This window comes from Seriola dumerili, unplaced genomic scaffold (genome assembly GCF_002260705.1).
Source record: "Seriola dumerili isolate Sdu_G_001 unplaced genomic scaffold, Sdu_1.0 BDQW01000122.1, whole genome shotgun sequence".
In the NCBI taxonomy this organism is placed as follows: domain Eukaryota; kingdom Metazoa; phylum Chordata; class Actinopteri; order Carangiformes; family Carangidae; genus Seriola; species Seriola dumerili.
In genome coordinates this window covers 902,404-920,171 of record NW_019174377.1, presented here as the reverse complement: position 1 = coordinate 920,171, position 17,768 = coordinate 902,404, and the positions used below count along the sequence as shown (strand labels likewise).

The window sequence follows — 17,768 nt, the reverse complement described above, 5'->3', positions numbered from 1 at the left end:
CCCATACACATCTGGATTTAATCAAATTGTCCCATACCAATTAGAATAAGATAGACCTTTCCAAAAACAAAGCAAGTTTAGTGTTGTGTTGAAATTCAAGCCAGGAAAGTCATCAAAGGTAGAGCATTAAATCTGACATCCTAATTCAAATTTGATTGAAACCAAAGTACAATTTCATTAATGAATTTGAGAAAAAGGACATTATCTTTATAACCCTTTAGCTTTAAAAGATTACGGGCAAGTATTAGTATGTGGAGCTCTGCAAGAGCCTATTTGCATGCAGCAATGTAGTCAACAGAAGTCGGACAGGGACACCTCATATTATTGAAAATACCAAGAACAAAATCATAATTACATCCTCAATAAAAACAAGTGATTCACAGTAAAAATGTTTTAAATGAAGACACTGTTTTACATAACTTTTCTTCACATGATGAAAAATGGCCATTCTGCATTATGAGTGTTTTTAATTTAGATTATTTATGTAAATTATCTGTCTGGGGTCCAATATAGGAGGGGTGGGGTTTTTTTTACCCGTCTATGTCCAGGGGCCCATTTTCTCATAATCTGCCCATGGTGGGATTACTTACTAGAATAACTAAAGAATCTACTTCTTATACTTCTTCCACCACTGAAAAATAACTACTAACATGGCACATAGCAGGTTCAGGAAGACTTGCCCTACAAAATAGACATTCATTATAGATTAAGATTTTTCAATACAAAACATATGAGGAATTTATAAAATATGATGATTTGCTATACATTATGTAAATTAAGTACCCAAATTAATTAATAAAATTAGATAAAACTAGTGTACATGATTGTAAAGTATATCTTTCATCATTTTAAATTATTTCAACAAACTTTACCAAAAAACCAAATAATCGGCAGATTAAAAGTAATAATAATACAATGATATTATATACACAGTGTGGTATTAGTATTTTTACCGCGGTAAAGGCTCTGAATACTTCATCCACCAGTTTCTATGGTAAAACTGCAAGTAAAGTTGTGAAATTGTTCTCAATTATTGATTTCTCGCGCGAGTTGGAGTGCGTGAGCTCTGCGCAATGAGAACTGCAGGTAGTCCGCCATTGCTGCATGAAGAAGTATCGGATCTGGCGTTTGGCTGTCAACAATAAACTTGCGGTGCCGGGACGCGGAGCTACCGAGGTCGAGTGAAAGCTCGTCGGCTGCTCCATAAACCAGTAGTCACCCCCGTCCCTCCCTGGATAACACTTTCATGTGAATACAGAGCCCCACGGACGAGGCAACCATGTCCAATCTCAGCAAAGGCGGCACCAAGAAGGACACCAAAATGAGGATACGGGCCTTTCCTGTAAGTGCACACCGCAGTCGGTGCTATGTCTGCCCGACAGGCGGTGACTCGACCACCGCGGTCTCGGCTGCTGGCTAAATGCTAGCAGGCTAACCAGCTGAGCAGCAGATACGATTTGTCTATCCGTAAACAAAGTGCAGCCGTCAAATGTCCAGTCGCCCTCACTCTTGGTTGGTCGGTTGGGTGGCTGCTCTGTTGACCTCGGTGATAAATTTTATGAGTCACTTTCATTGTCTTTAACGTTAAAATATGTCACAACTCCCGAAACCGTAGCTTGCATATTGGGTCAGTCGACATAGCCGACGCTAGCGTTAGCCCTGGCTCTTGACACTTGTTGTTTTGACTGCTTTTGGCTTTCCCTTTATCAAATGCATCACATTTTGTTGTGTCTGAGCTCTAGATCTGGCTGACGTTTCTGTTCTAAAATGCTTGCTAGATTTCCCAAATGCATGCAAGAACAAGCAGCAACGTTACCACAGCTGTAAATGGATGCAAACAAAAAAAACAAGCCATCTAACCTAGTTCTGGGTTTGCATTAATGACTCAGACAGTGTTGATTCGAAGTCCTGGTATTGTTATGTCCGTAGTAAAACGGTGATGTAGGATTCCTCTCCTCGTCTTGCTGGCACTCCGTTTGTCTGCAAGTCATTGAAAGACCTCATTTATGAACTGACCTCATTCTGCATAACATGAAATTTCAGTCTGTCTGTGACTGGCTGAGTGAGTCTGTACATTAGGGTAACTAACAAAAATTTCAAGTTGTGCGCCAGTGGCAGTGGCCACATAGTTTGCTCATGTTAATACAGAGAACACCTTTACTTAAGTGAGCCTGTTGAATGTGGCTCAGTCCTGACAGACCTGCTGTCGGAGCAGCATCTTGACATGCATGTGTTCGGGCTTGTCTGCTAAGCACACTGCACACACTGTTCCTCTTGACTTGGGGTGGCACGTTTTCTCCCATGGCCAACATGTCTTTGGATATTGGGAAGCCTACATGCTTGCTGATGATAACTGTTTAAGTTTATAGCTTTTTGATATTTGTTATATTTGTTATATATATTATAATGATGCACCACAGCTCAGTACTGTGCAAAACTACATTTTTCTTCACTTTTTCTGTTGCTGATAAGTTAAAAATGTGTGTGACTGATAAGTTTCCTGCATTACCTATTTGTACTAAAAGCTTGACGAATCAAATGCATTTTCCAACCACACCATGCAATCTGAAACTACCAGCTTTTAAATGGTAGTTGAAAACTTAGAAAATTGAAGTTGCAATAAGTTTTAATGTGCATAAGAAGCTAATAAGGACTTTGCAGTTTTGGTCAGTTTAGTCATATTTAGAAAATGTGTGGGATTGGCAGATAAAGCAATACAAAACCCCAACTGAGTAATCTCACAATTATGGACATATATTATTGTTTCTTAAACATTTAATACTTATTGGTTGGCCTACATACTGACAGGCCCTACTCATAGTGCAAGGATATTGGCATGTATCTTCTTAATTTTACATCTTCTTCATAAAGCTGATGCTTTTAGTAAGAACTACTGGGGCCGTAGCTCCAACAAAGATTCCTCTTCCTGGGGGTTTCTTGTCTTCCTCAAGGACACTTCAACAGGGCATGAAAGAAATTGAACATCTGACCTTTACCCTTTTTGGGCCGGACTGCCTAACCCCTATCCCAATAATTTATTGGGTTAATTGGCTTTTAAGTAAAATGTCAAAGGTAAACTGAGATTGAGTAAATAGGGAGACATGATTCATCCTAACCAAAATTAATCATCCTTACCACAGATACTGCGAAGATATACCAGACATATCAGACTATCTCACGATCTTTAAAGAAATTGAAAAGTGTCTCTTAACCCTCGACAGTGATCGAATGATAAAATAACTCATTGTTCAATGCTATGTAATAACTCATTTGTTACCTGTCTGTTACAGTATAGAGGTTTAGTACTTGGGGCACATTTGTGACATTTAAGTTCAGTCTTTTTTGGTATGTGAGTTTGTGTTTAATACAACTTAATTCTCCTGTGTTTGTATTTAATTGAGTTGGCATGGTAACAGCACTCCTTGGAGCTGTTAATGTAGTTGTCATATTAGGACCTTTTTGATGTAAGGCATCTTATTTGCCCTGGTTGATTCTTCCAGACCTTTCTTTCAGGTTTAGTAAAACTTCTCCATTATTTTCTATAATCGGCAAACATCAACCACGGCTCAAATATCAACCCTAATCATCTATGTATTAAGGCATATGTTTGGTGGAGATCCTCAAGGGCATTAAACACAACAGGGGAGGAAGTATCACCTCAGAATTTCAGACTGGAGCAGAAGGTTCCCTTACTCGTTTATGTTTTTGTATAAACCCACGGATGTGTGAACAGCAAAGATGTGGGAGTTTGTGGGAGAAGTGTTGCCGTCATCTCAGGTAGAACACAGTGCCCTGTTAGTGGCTCATTCTCAGTAATAAAGTAGATAGTTAAAGACTGTGAATTGACAATTATGGAATATTATAGACCTTTACAAGGCTTGTGGTTATTAATGGGGACTAATCGGATAGAACATTCATTCTGCATTCCATTCCCTGCCCCTCATTTCCATACATAGCGGTGGGAGCCTTTCTGCATCGGGAGGCTTTATTTACAAAAAATATCCTTGTTTCTAATTGTTGCTTCAAACAATGATAGGTGATGGTCAGTTTATTCAATCCATTACTGGCTTTTGCAGATGACGATGGATGAGAAGTACGTCAACAATATTTGGGACCTTCTGAAGAATGCCATCCAGGAGATACAGAGGAAGAATAACAGTGGTCTGAGCTTTGAGGAACTATACAGGAACGCCTACACGATGGTGCTCCACAAACATGGAGAGAAGCTGTACACAGGCCTGCGGGAGGTCGTCACTGAACACCTTATCAACAAAGTAAGACTAACAGAGATTACAGGTTACAGGTTGCAGAACTTTAAGTATATTTTGGCAGGACCAGTCAGGATTACACACCCTTTAGTTATCACATTAGTTATTTCTTAACCCTTCAAGTTCATAGTATTTTGAATTTCCATGCAGTTGCCTTCACATAAAAGGCTGATTTACATGAAAATATCACTATATCTTTAACAAGAAAATGTGCTTTGTCAGTGTCAGAAGAAATTATAGCACCCACAAAGGTGCACCACTTACGCTTAGTTAATTTGCCAGACACTCAAAGTAATAACAGATTTAATTAAAACTTGTGATTTATGGTTCTGTTTTTGTGTTTTTAAAGTGCATTTGACCTCTCTGTCACTGAAGTGTGTAGTAGTTCATTACTGGTACATACTTACTTAATATTTAAATTAGTGTTGCTTAAATGTAGGACTAGGTCCACATTTAGAAACACTGAATTAATTGATTTGTGGTGACAGTTTGTGGTACAACAGAAAAAACAGACCTGTGGATAGTGTTAATGTCCCTCTCCAACCCATTCAAAATGTAATCAGAACTATTGAAATATGGATCTGAATTTAAGCTAACTGCTTGAAAGCCTCTTCTCCGTAGCCCTGTTGATTCTTAACAGAATGTGACATAAGTTTCATATTAACCTTAATATTGTTTTTTGGCCCGTGTGTCATCCTTGCAAAACAAAGGTAATACAAGGAACAGGCACTGTTTCCATTCATGAGCAGCCTTGTGGGGGCGAGTGAGCATTAAATGAAGTCAGAAAGATGGGGAATACGATTTCAAAGGTTACTCAATCCTTTTCTGGTGGGAGATTTGCAAAAGTCTTTTAAGGATCACTCAGACATCCTTTACACAGATTCCTCATTTCTGTGACTGACAATTTTTGACTGACAATTTTCGACTGACAATTTTTTCAAATTTTTTCAAATTTACCTGCAGAGAACAGTTGTAAATGAAATGGTGGACATGCCAAGTGTTAGTGAATTGGATTCTTTTACACAGTCTGTTTAAAAAATTTAAAAAAAATTGCACAAGGAACAGTGATCCAATCTCACGATGACACTAGTTCATTTCAGATTCCTACTAATAAGGTAGAGGAGCCATCAGTGAATGTTTTTCCTAAACTGTCACTGGTTATTTTGTTGCATATAATTAGCAACAAATTAAGTTCAGTCATGTGATCTCTGAAGTGAATGCTTCCGTTCAGCATACAGTGTGCAGATACCCAATGAGCAATATTTGAGCAGGCTGCTGTTGTATACCAGCAGATGGTTTTACAGCTTAATTAAATGTACATTCTTAACTTGGCAGGCTTAGTAAATTAGCAGTGAGGGACTGTCAACAAGGAACAGATCAAAGAAGAGAGCTCTGACACCAGAATATGTTTTTATTATCTAATAATGATCCAAATATCACTTTCAAAGAAATGTGTAATAATGGTTTGCATACAGCCTGAATATCTACAAACAGATTTCAGACACTTCAACCAGACTTAAGTTTAGAAAACAACTCAAAGATGATAATTTTGTTGTTGAGTCATACTGTACAGTACTGTAAGGTTATTCCTATGCAGCAGTCATTTTACTTTTCAATTGGTTCTGTGTTTGGCCTAACGATTTCTGCCATCAAGAATTACTGACAGAACGGGTTTACTCTCTGGGCTCAGTTCGCTGCCCAGCACTGACCAGGCGGACAGAACAGCAGGTGAATTTTGAAGCCAGCATAAAACAGGCAACAGATACAGTTCCTCTACTGATATCTAGATAAGACCTGAAGAAGAGCGTAAAATTCTTCTCGCCTCCATGCATGTTAGTTCAAGAATGTGTTTTTCTACTAAAACTTGTGGTTACTTCTTCTAATGTTCTCCAAGTGACTGGAAACTACGGCAACAAATGTTATACGTATGTTGTCTGGCTCTGTATAACTAGCCAAAAACCAATGGACGAAATCACACTTGTGTTTCGTTTATGATTATTTGTAGTAGTGCATCACATCCCTCTAACATCATTTTATGATGAATATGACATTAATTTAACAATTGCTTAATATACGAAACTACTCTTAATAAAGGTATTGTTTAACATGATGGAGCAGCAGCTTTATACTGAGTCAGAACAGATGTACTAGTTGTAGGATGTAATAGTTACCTCATAATTACTTTTAGAAGTAAGCCATTAGTGTGCACAGTATATGTTTGATTTAAAGGTATGTTCAGATAATGGGTTTGCTTCATAAATGCACTAAAGCATTTGTAAAAGAAGTTAGTGAGTCTGTGAGGGATGATCTCATGTAACATAAGAAGCAGATGATAATTTAGCATCTCTGCTCAAAAGGAGAAAAAAAGGAAGGTCGGTGTGTCCTTAAGAATCTTACTCTACAGAGACGCTGGTTTACAGTGCTGAGTCACACTGCAGTGTGACTATTATGAAGCTGTTGTGTGCCTCAGTAGTAGATAAAAGGTACTAAAGAAACAGCCAAGTAAGGTCACAATAAAAGACTGCATGAGTAAGAAATCTCAGATGTTAGTCTCAGCATGAGTCAGAAGCATTTTTTCTCTTAAACAATACTTTTTCAAGTTGTTTATTCATGGTCAGGCATTTTGTTGTCACTAACATCATAGGTCACACTGTAATATTTCCCCTCGTTTGCATGTGTGTTTGTCTGTCTCGCTCAAAGGTACGAGAAGATGTCCTCAACTCCCTAAATAATAACTTCCTCCAAACCCTAAATCAGGCCTGGAATGACCATCAGACGGCGATGGTCATGATCAGAGACATCCTGATGTATATGGTGAGTAGCTGAAGTTTCCCAAGACTCTTACACAACACAGCATTTACACAGCTTACTGAAAGTATTCTTCATCAAACTGAATAACAGCACCTATCAATCAGGAGTACCAGCAGAATTATACAACTGAATATTGGTTAGTATTTTAGAAAAATATGCATACCTGCTGTCTTAGGGGAAATTATCTGTTCTGTTATCTGACATTGGCTGGGCTACATCATTAAAAGCAATGCATACATGTTGAGTCCTGGTTTTTAATCATAGCTACTGTGATTACCACAGTAAAGTAACACTTTTGTCAAGAGGCAATGGATTCTAGTTATTGCTGATAGTTCAATACATGATTTTAAAACTATGGATAAAGTCTAACCGGAAGTATCCACTAAGTTAACTAAACTACAGAGAGCAGCTTGCACTCCTCTGGTGCCCATAGTGTGGACATACACGGTTGATCCATGGTTATATTTACACATTACCACAGAAACAGATACTGTATGTATTTGAAAATGAACCTGAAATTTTACCCAGCAAAAAAATTATCTTGGCAGAAAAAAAATTTAATACGTAAGCGAGCAGCTGAGTCAGGAGGTAACACTGAAATTAAACTAACCACTTTGCCTTTTTATCATGTAATGAGATTGAATTTTAGTTAAGCTGAAACCTCCTTAAACTAACAGAAACACATTTAAATTCAATATCAGGTGTTGAAGATGCAATGTCTTTTAAATAATGCTTTTGTCTTATGATGATGTTCTCTTTTTTTGTTTGTCCTGCAGGACCGAGTTTATGTACAGCAGAACAATGTAGAGAATGTCTACAACCTGGGTCTTATCATCTTTAGGGATCAGGTGGTTCGCTATGGCTGCATCAGAGACCACCTCCGACAGACCCTGCTGGACATGATCGCACGCGAGAGGAAGGGGGAAGTGGTGGACAGGTAGCCAAATTTAAACACAGGATTGATTGCATGACAGCCTAATTAATTAATTACCAGTTCACGTTGAGAAGTTCATTTTAATTTCAGTTGCACATAAACTGGGAAGAAAAGGGAAATCACATCATTCTTAGTCAAATAATTATGGAAAATGATAAGTCATTATGTGTTACCAGAGGTGGACAGGTTGCATGATTTTGGCATAATCAATAAAAGAGCCATCGGGTAGGTCTCATACAGTTTCAACTGCTGGAATGTTCATAGAAAGAAGCCTCTGACATTGATTTTTTTTTTTTTCCTTTTTTTTTAACGAGCCTTGTGTGCCTGATAGTATTTTATTTTCAAATAACCAAAATTTAATGGTAGCCATAAAGTATGAGTATGTGTGACATGAGCATTCAGAAATGTTTTTATTGTTTCTTTTCTTATTTAGCATTGCATCTTATTCATTGTGTTTTATTGTCTTGCATTACTGATTTTGCCTTCAGCATTTGGTCTGCTTCTCCTTTGCTCCAGGGGGGCCATTAGAAATGCCTGCCAGATGTTAATGATCCTCGGCCTTGAAGGGAGATCTGTTTATGAAGAAGACTTTGAGGCACCGTTCTTAGAAATGTCTGCAGAATTTTTCCAGGTTTGTGAAAGAAGAGCATTCCTATGTCTGATCGTTGTTGCCTCCATGCCGTCGACAGCCAGGGCTGTAGGCGTTATGTTTTCGCATTGTCCATTTGTCTGTCCCATTCTCATGAACATGATACAGTTTTGGCTTCTTAAATGTGATGTCTTCAGACCAACCTGAGGGAATTTATTTAGATTTGGCACAAACATTCATTTGGACTCAAGGATGAACTGATTAGAATTTGGTGGTCAAAGGTCAAGGGGCACTGTAACCTCACAAAACATGTTTTTGGCCATAACTCATTAATTCAATGCTAATTATAACACAATTTAACACAAATGTCTGTAATAGGATAAAATTAAGTGATGGCATTTCATATCCAAAAGGTCAAAAGTCAACTTCACTGTGACATCATATGTTCTGCAAAAACACAATTAGACATTATTCAATGCTGTAACTCAGGAAGGGGAGATTGTTACCATATTTCCTGCAACTTGGCTGATTGGCAGAGGCATACAACCATGAATCAGTAATTCTAGTTTATCCTTTATTTGGATCCCTATTTGTTGTTACTTGGGATACATCTTCCCTTTCTGAGATCCATATAAATAAAATACAATACGATGTCATGATAGATGAAACATCTTTGAAAAAGGTTTAACAATGGCATACAGTATGTATACTGTATTTACATACAGGATAAATAACTAAAATTGAGAAGTGCATCCATGAGAAGTTGGTGGAGTGCAAAGGCTTCTGTTTACAATTTGGTTCTCAATTTACACGAAAAAATACATGTGTCTGAGAAAGGTGTTTCTTGTTTTACTCAGATGGAGAGCCAAAAGTTCCTTGCAGAAAACAGTGCCAGCGTGTACATAAAGAAGGTGGAAGCCAGGATTAATGAGGAGATTGAGCGAGTGATGCACTGCCTGGATAAGTCCACAGAGGAGCCTATTGTCAAGGTGGTGGAAAGGGAACTCATCTCCAAACACATGAAAACCATTGTAGAGATGGAGAACTCAGGCCTGGTCCACATGCTCAAGAACGGCAAGACAGACGGTAAGTACTCCATCGTATGCAACCTACACTTTATGTGTTCTGCATTTGTAGTTGGTCATTTATCAGTGAAAATGAAATCCACACAAGTTGCAGTGAGAGGTTCTGCTTCACGCCATGACACAGAGAAATAGAAATCCCCAACACTCTTTAATAAACCTTGCAACTGTCACTTGCAAAAGAGATATGTCTTACTATATCAGTCATGCAGTCACAGTGTTCCCCTGCGTTCCTCATGTCAAACAATGAAATATGAGGAATAGAAGAATGATTCAATTTTCTGCCTTCAGAAAATATTTTCACATTGTTCAGCTCAGAAATGCTCAAGTCTCTCAATTCACTCTGCACAAATAAACAGATCTCAGCTGATCAGGCATTTTCAGTTGGTAGTAATAGATTTCTGACATGTGTATGTGTACTCATGCATCTCCATCTACAGACTTGGCGTGCATGTACAAGCTGTTCAGCAGGGTCCCCAATGGGCTGAAGACCATGTGTGAGTGTATGAGCTCATACCTGCGGGAGCAAGGCAAGGCTCTCGTGTCAGAGGAGGGCGAGGGAAAGAATCCTGTAGACTACATCCAGGTGAGATGCTCATTTATCAGGAGATGCTGCAGTGCAGTTATATTATTGCTCATTCCTTTGAACCAGCAGGAACATCATGTGAAATTTTCAATTAATGTGCCTCAGCAAGATGGGAGACAGGTTAGGTCCTACACATGCTCTGTTGAAGTGCAATATAACCTTGTAACCACATATATATTTTCAGCAAATGAGAGAGTAAAAGACTGGTCCTAACATTTAGCCTTGTTAGAGATCATGGAGTAATTTCCACTGGCTTAGCAGGCTTTAACACACCATTGCATGCCAAGCTTTGACCATAATATACTTCTATTACCTCCTAGCACAGGATAACTGCTCTGACCCCCTGCATTTGTCGCCACGAACCATGATGGTCTGTGCCCTCAACCACACGCTGTTGTTGCACTGTGCTGAATAATATGTGAGGTCATTCAGGTGACTAAAGAGAAGGCACTGTATTTGAAAGCCTTGTTATGTGCATCCTACAGTAGTTTTGAAGCTCCTGTATAAAATAGTTTGTGTGGTTTGCACTTTCACTCCTACGTTCCAGCTCTCACTGTCAGCTAACAGACAGCAGCCTCCGTGTTTTCTGATGAGATCGGCTCTCCTCTGCTGTAGCTACTGTTGGAGCTTTAATTGCTGTGTTAAGCTACTGCTAATGCAAACTGCTGCCGAATCATCCTCCTTCATCCCTGTCTCCTTCCTGCAGGGTTTGCTGGACCTGAAGTCCCGTTTCGACCGCTTCCTCCAGGAGTCTTTCAATAATGACAGGCTCTTCAAACAAACCATTGCTGGTGACTTTGAGTACTTCCTTAACCTCAACTCTCGCTCGCCCGAGTACCTCTCACTTTTCATCGATGACAAATTGAAGAAAGGTGTTAAAGGGGTGAGCCTTCTATACATTCATGCCACAGATGTTACTGGCATTTCAAGATTTAATGCCACACTGCAACATAGAACTGTTTCGATTTTATGCTAAACCACATATTACATAAACAAGAAAGGCCATTATTATATTTAGAGGGATGCAAAATTCTGTCTCAGTTAGATACAGGTGGAGGTAACTGCCATAAACTGGTAATCTAACCAGCCTTTATTGCTGTTCATTCTAATTTGGTCTAGTTGCATCATCTTCATATGTAAATACTACAGCACAAGCTGAAGTTATCTACATTTCATGTGCATCTTACTAAAATACATACAGTAGTGGTAAAGTAGTAGTAAATAGTATCAAAGATGCTAGTCAGAGTAGACTATTGAGTCTGTTTGACAGTCCTCACCTGCTGTATGTTCTTATACAATGGGTGTAACCTGGTTGTGTGCTGTGTCACGTTTTTGTTTATTTAATCCAGCTGACAGAGCAGGAGGTGGAGTCTATACTGGACAAGGCCATGGTGCTTTTCCGCTTCATGCAGGAAAAAGACGTGTTTGAGAGGTACTACAAGCAGCACCTGGCCCGCAGGCTGCTCACCAACAAGAGCGTCTCTGATGACTCTGAGAAAAACATGATCTCCAAGCTTAAGGTGAGAAGGAGTGCAATATAAGTCATTTTCTTTGGAGTAAAATAGTGAGATTTCAGTCAAGATTTGCACCGAATTCAAAACTTTCTGCCTCTAGATGAGAAAAATTGGTTATCGACCTGAAACGGTTTTATGCAGTATTTCTTCTTTTCTTTTTTTTCCTGTGCTTATAACTGCTCAACAATTCCAAAAAAGATTCTTTACATTTATCACATCACTGAGATTTTCCATGCGTCTGCTGATACTAAAAGGTGTTACTATCACACACCTTGCATGATCTTGTTAATCAGCACCTACTGCAAATCCCTATGGTAGGGATTTAAAGTTTATTCAGTGTCTAGGTACATGACAAAGGAAGGTTAGATAGAGGACACATAGTAAGCAGACTGTATCCACTGTGTCCATTTACTGTAAATAGCATTTTCATCAGCTAAATGTGATCCTTCTTCTGGTCTTCACTGCTTAGACTGAATGCGGCTGTCAGTTCACATCCAAACTGGAGGGCATGTTCCGGGATATGAGCATCTCGAACACCACCATGGATGAGTTTAGACAACATCTACAGACAACTGGGGTGAGGAGACACTACACACCACAACTGTTTCTGTCAAAATAAAAAGCCCACTTGCTATCTGTCATTCATGAATAATGGCGGCTCGAATTAGTATTGCTACGTTATTCAATTAAATTAAAACAATTACACACATAACTATCCATATCCTGGGAATACATGGTGCTAATTTCTGGTTGTGCTGTGCTGTCACATGGCTTTTTGTCACCAGAATTTCTGTTATTGTGTCTGATTGTCATTGTAATTTGCTGAAACGCAACTCATGTTTAGCACATAGTGGAAGTGTCACATTTGGAGTGTGAATTCCAGTAATCATTTATGCATGATTGTGCACAGTCTATAGCTAAAAGGTAATTTAACCTCTTTTTGTTTTCTAATTTATTGAAATTATTAGAAATTACAAGATTTTGGATTTGGGTGTACCCAGTTTGTGTCAGTAGTCTGTAGTTATTTTCTGTCTAAGTTCTACCTTTTCCATTTGTTTCTAAACTCCTAATTGCACCAATAAAATCAGTTTACAGCAGCAGTAAGCTACAGTGTGTAATTACATTACAGCATAGACTGAAACCTGATTGTGCGTCTTGTGTTTTTCTAATATCAGGTGTCACTTGGAGGGGTTGATCTCACTGTGAGAGTCTTGACCACGGGATACTGGCCAACACAATCAGCAACACCCAAGTGCAATATCCCTCCTTCACCACGACATGCATTTGAAGTATTTAGGAGGTTGGTCGGTTAATACACTTCATGCACAGAATCAGAGGTTGATTGTTTATCTTTGTTCATTGTTTTACAGCAGCACTTTGGTTTCACTCCAGATATTTCTGAAATGTTTCTCTGTATGATCCAAAAGGAAGAGTCTTACAAAGCCACATTATGTTTTTTTACAAGTGGAAGCTGACCAGAGTAACAATGCTTTTCAGTTATGTAAGCTTGTGGTTATTCTGCGAAATATAATTATCATAAGTTGGTGCCATGTTGTATTGTCAAGGTGTTCTTCTACTAGGGCCTGTTGCAGAAAGTACTAACACTTAAATGAGATTAATTGTGGCATATTGACTATTCTTAGAGGTTAACCTGGAGTGACTTCATCCTGCTTGTAGGTTTTATCTTGGTAAGCACAGCGGCAGACAACTCACACTGCAGCACCATATGGGCTCTGCAGATCTAAATGCCACCTTCTATGGTCCCATCAAAAAGGTATGTACCATCTGTAAAGAAGAATATCATATATATATGGTTTCAGTTGTGAAAGTTTAGAGACTAATGTCTTCCAGGCAATGTTGTTTAAAGTATTTAAATAATACTTTACTTTTAAATGCAATGCTAGAAACACGTTGTGATACTGGCACAAGTATAAAGAAAAATGAAGACAATGAAGTGTGACAAATAATTGTAAAGCACTCAGGATTTTACTGAGAATGCAAAACTGAGAATGAATCAGCACTAGTAGACTTCCATGTGTTTCATGTGTCATGTATATTTCTCACGTAGTGATAACTTTCTCTTGTTAAGAACATTTACATTATTTGAACAACAAGGAAATATAGTGTTGGGAGGATTTTCAGTAACACGAAACATTTTTTTTGTGGCAAGGGATTCTGAACCATGTGTTTAGATTGTGGTCTTTCATCCCCACAGGAGGACGGGTCAGAGGTTGGAGTGGGAGGAGCCCAGGTGACAGGCTCCAACACCAGGAAGCACATCCTGCAGGTCTCCACCTTCCAGATGACCATCCTCATGCTTTTCAACAACAGAGAGAAGTCCACCTTTGAGGTACAGTATTTAATGCCTCAATATGCTACACAATATTCCCCTTGTATCACTGAACAATATTCTGTGCCAAAAACACAAACAACAGCCTGTTGATTGATAGTGGATGACTTCACCCGGAAAACATTTCTTATACAAGTTTCTCTGTCTGTTACATCTTGCTTATTGTATTCTCATAGACCTGAACTTGATCTCTCCACCCTGTAGGAGATCCAGCAGGAGACAGACATCCCAGAGAGGGAGCTGGTGCGAGCGCTGCAGTCGCTGGCCTGTGGGAAACCCACTCAGAGAGTCCTCACTAAGGAGCCCAAGTCCAAGGAGATTGAGAATGGCCATGTGTTTACAGTCAATGACCAGTTTACCTCCAAACTACACCGTGTCAAGATCCAGACAGGTAGAAGAATTAAGTTCATATGAGGTTTTCAGACTAGAAACAAAATAACTTAAGATTATTTTGTTACTATGCATTGTTACTATATACTGTATGTTTGTCTGATATGCATAGCAAAGACTTTTACTTAGCTCGAAGACTAACTGCAATGCGGTGACATTAGGTTTTTCATTACTGTAATGTCATAGTACCATGTACTGAAGTAAATTTAACAAAATGTTTGAAACTCTTACCAATTGCCTCATCGGGAATTATTCAGAGCACTTACTTGACAAACAGAAAGTATGTTCTTTTGGTGTAATTCCTCCTTGTCTTTTGCATTTCTTTCCTCTCTTGTGCACCTTCCAGTGGCTGCTAAACAGGGAGAGTCAGACCCAGAGAGGAAGGAGACACGACAGAAAGTGGACGACGACAGGAAGCATGAGATCGAAGCTGCCATCGTTCGCATCATGAAGTCTAGAAAGAAGATGCAGCACAATGTCCTAGTAGCAGAGGTCAGTTGGCTGAAATGGTTGCTGTGATTTAAAGGAAAACTAAACTTCATTATAAAACCAGAAGCTGTAATATGGCATGGTGTATTACACTTGGTTCCACATTTTTCAGAGCACATTATCTTCTCCTCAGTGAGCCCCCTAGTGGTAAATCATATGATGTACAAGAAGTTAGCCCTTCTGGTTGTAAGCAAAGGAACAAGGAACAAGGGGCAAGCCTGAAGATTGAATGAAAAGAAGTCTTGCATAACAAACTTTCCCTAATTAAAGCAATATAAATTCCCAGCACAATTTCCTTCCTTTGGCCACAATGTGTCCACGGTATTGGACAGTCTAATGCTGTAAATGAACAAACAATGAAAGCAAAAGATATAAACCAAGGTGATGATAATGGTGATTAAAATGAGTGACTATGTTTGTATAAAAATAGATTTTTATATACTGAACACTGTTTTGTGTCTCCACAGGTCACACAGCAGTTGCGAGCTCGATTCCTCCCTAGTCCTGTAGTCATCAAGAAGCGCATTGAAGGACTCATTGAGAGGGAATATTTGGCACGAACACCGGAGGACCGCAAAGTGTACACTTATGTAGCATAAAACAAGTGAATTCAATGAAAGCTAACATCGAGTTGAGAGAAACTGAGAGCCTTGTTTTTTTTGTGGACTGCTATGCGTTTGAATGAACTTGGAAGTGCTTTCATCATTGATTCTGGGAAACACTGGGAAGCTTAACTTTTCTTCCATAAATTGTGTAAAAAAAGAAAAAAAAAGAAAAAACGTGCAAAAGATGGGGAAGTTTTCTATCAATATTAGATTTCTTCAACTGACAGAAATGAAAGGAGGGGATCTAGTTTTGTATAAAATCATGTTTCTTGTGGCCTTTGGAGAGAATTGGGTGAGCCTGTTTGCCAGTTACCTACATGCTGTCGAGAACAAGCGTCAACATGTTAGAGCAAACGCGTGGCTACGTGAAGACCAAGAAAACATTTGAATTCACTCCCCTGTTTAAAATGTTGATGTCAGTGTGTTATGTTTGTGTTTTGTGGCACAATGATGGCTGTACAGGTTGACAGGCACTCTTGGCCTTTTCCTCCCAGAGGATTTTAAATTTAAAGAAGAGGACAAAGTGATAACTGGCACAGACCTGGTTTACAACAGCAGTAAAATACATTTTGAGTACTTGAGAAAACATGAAGAGTGCTTAATTTATGTTGCAAATATGTCTGTTTTTTGAGGTTGTTTTAATGTCTGATATGAATTAAGTGCACCTCACTTGAAATATTTAATGCCATTTTCAATACTTTGGCCAGGTCTGTACTAGTGGTTAGAGAGATCAAGAGCTGTAGCTTCACAGCATGCTTTTATCTAATGGATCAATCAGGGGAATAAGGCACACACAAAAGCTCCATAAATGCTGTTTGGTCTCTCATGACACATTTTTCACTTCAGGCCTGCTGTATGATTGGCCAAAAACGTATCTCCTCTCTTTGAATGGAAGGTTCCTTGTGGTGCAGGTTTCAAAGAGGATTTTTTTTTCCATTCTCGACTGCATTTTGAACAGGTGGAACCAGTCTAGCACCATGTTCTAATGTGTACAAATTGTAAAATAATTATTGTACTCACTGAGAAGGTGGATTGTACAGGGCCTTGTTTTCATCATATTAAATGTAGAATTAAAAAAAATGAAGGGATGGGTTTTCTTTTTTTAACATCTGTCACGAGAAAGCCTTGGCAAATGTCAGAAATGCTTGCCTCTCTAACCATAATTAAAGCTCAATTTAAATGGTAAGCCACAGTCAAAATCCCCTGTTCACAAGAGAAACTTTGCAAGCCTCTGAAGTACTTTGTCTACTGCATTTTGTGATCTAAGTTTAACATTTTTCTTTACATCTTAATCCTCATAAGAGAATGCACACAGTTAAAATATTCATTTTTACTGAAACTGCATGGTCATTTTTGAGGCTGTGATTGTGCTGCTGTTGAATCGTATTGTGTTATACTGAGAGGTGTTTATAATATTTACCCTCTGGTATAAAATGAATGGAACAAAATTTTCATGCACTATAAACTACAGCCTTTCTAAAACCATCTCAACAAAAATTTAACATTATAAACTTTATTATGGAGCTTAATTGTGTTAAACAGAAATAATAAGATCATGTCAACAAATGCAGAAAAAATGTCATATAACCATGAGATTGTGAAATATTCCAAGACGTGTTTATTGAGAAACATCTTGTCCTGCTTTTTTCACAATACTAGAGTTTATTTTAGGTCTTTTTTTTCATCCTAGTTATTTCTATTTCAAAGGCATAATAGTCTATCTGCTCATTCAGACCACAGCAACAACTTCTATTCAATTTGTCTTGATTGACAGAGAAAGACTCATAAAGTGGCACTATTAAATAAAATGGTAACTGAGGAAAATGTTGTAAAATAACCCATTCTTTTTCTTTTTTTTAACTCTTTATTTTCTTTATTTTTTGAAATAAGAACAACTGGAATTAAATAAAAATGACAACAATGTTGCTGTCAGAAGAAGCAGGATGAAATAGCATGCAATAATAAATTGAGCTTTAAACATTTATTGGAATATTTCAGTTTCATGGTTAAATTTATGGGACTTTATTTCATGATGTGTATTCATGATTGCTCAGTTGTCCAGTATCAACACTTTTAGTCTCCATATATGAAGGTAGGGTATATTGCAGGGCTGTTGTGTTGACTTTATGGACATCAGTGCTCTCATATAA

General features: G+C 38.4%; 1 protein-coding gene across 1 annotated transcript; it reads left to right on the top strand.

Moving 5' to 3' along the window:
* The first annotated feature begins 1,083 nt into the window (after positions 1 to 1,083).
* LOC111224075 (cullin-3) lies at positions 1,084 to 17,466 on the top strand. Its single transcript, XM_022748459.1, has 16 exons — positions 1,084 to 1,342; positions 4,077 to 4,274; positions 6,969 to 7,082; positions 7,856 to 8,016; positions 8,530 to 8,644; positions 9,460 to 9,688; positions 10,125 to 10,270; positions 10,977 to 11,153; positions 11,620 to 11,790; positions 12,254 to 12,361; positions 12,960 to 13,084; positions 13,462 to 13,558; positions 14,000 to 14,134; positions 14,339 to 14,525; positions 14,871 to 15,016; positions 15,481 to 17,466. Exons 1-16 carry the CDS (start codon positions 1,280 to 1,282, stop codon positions 15,610 to 15,612), a joined length of 2,304 nt encoding a protein of 767 aa, XP_022604180.1. The 5' UTR covers positions 1,084 to 1,279; the 3' UTR covers positions 15,613 to 17,466.
* The last annotated feature ends 302 nt before the right edge of the window (positions 17,467 to 17,768 follow it).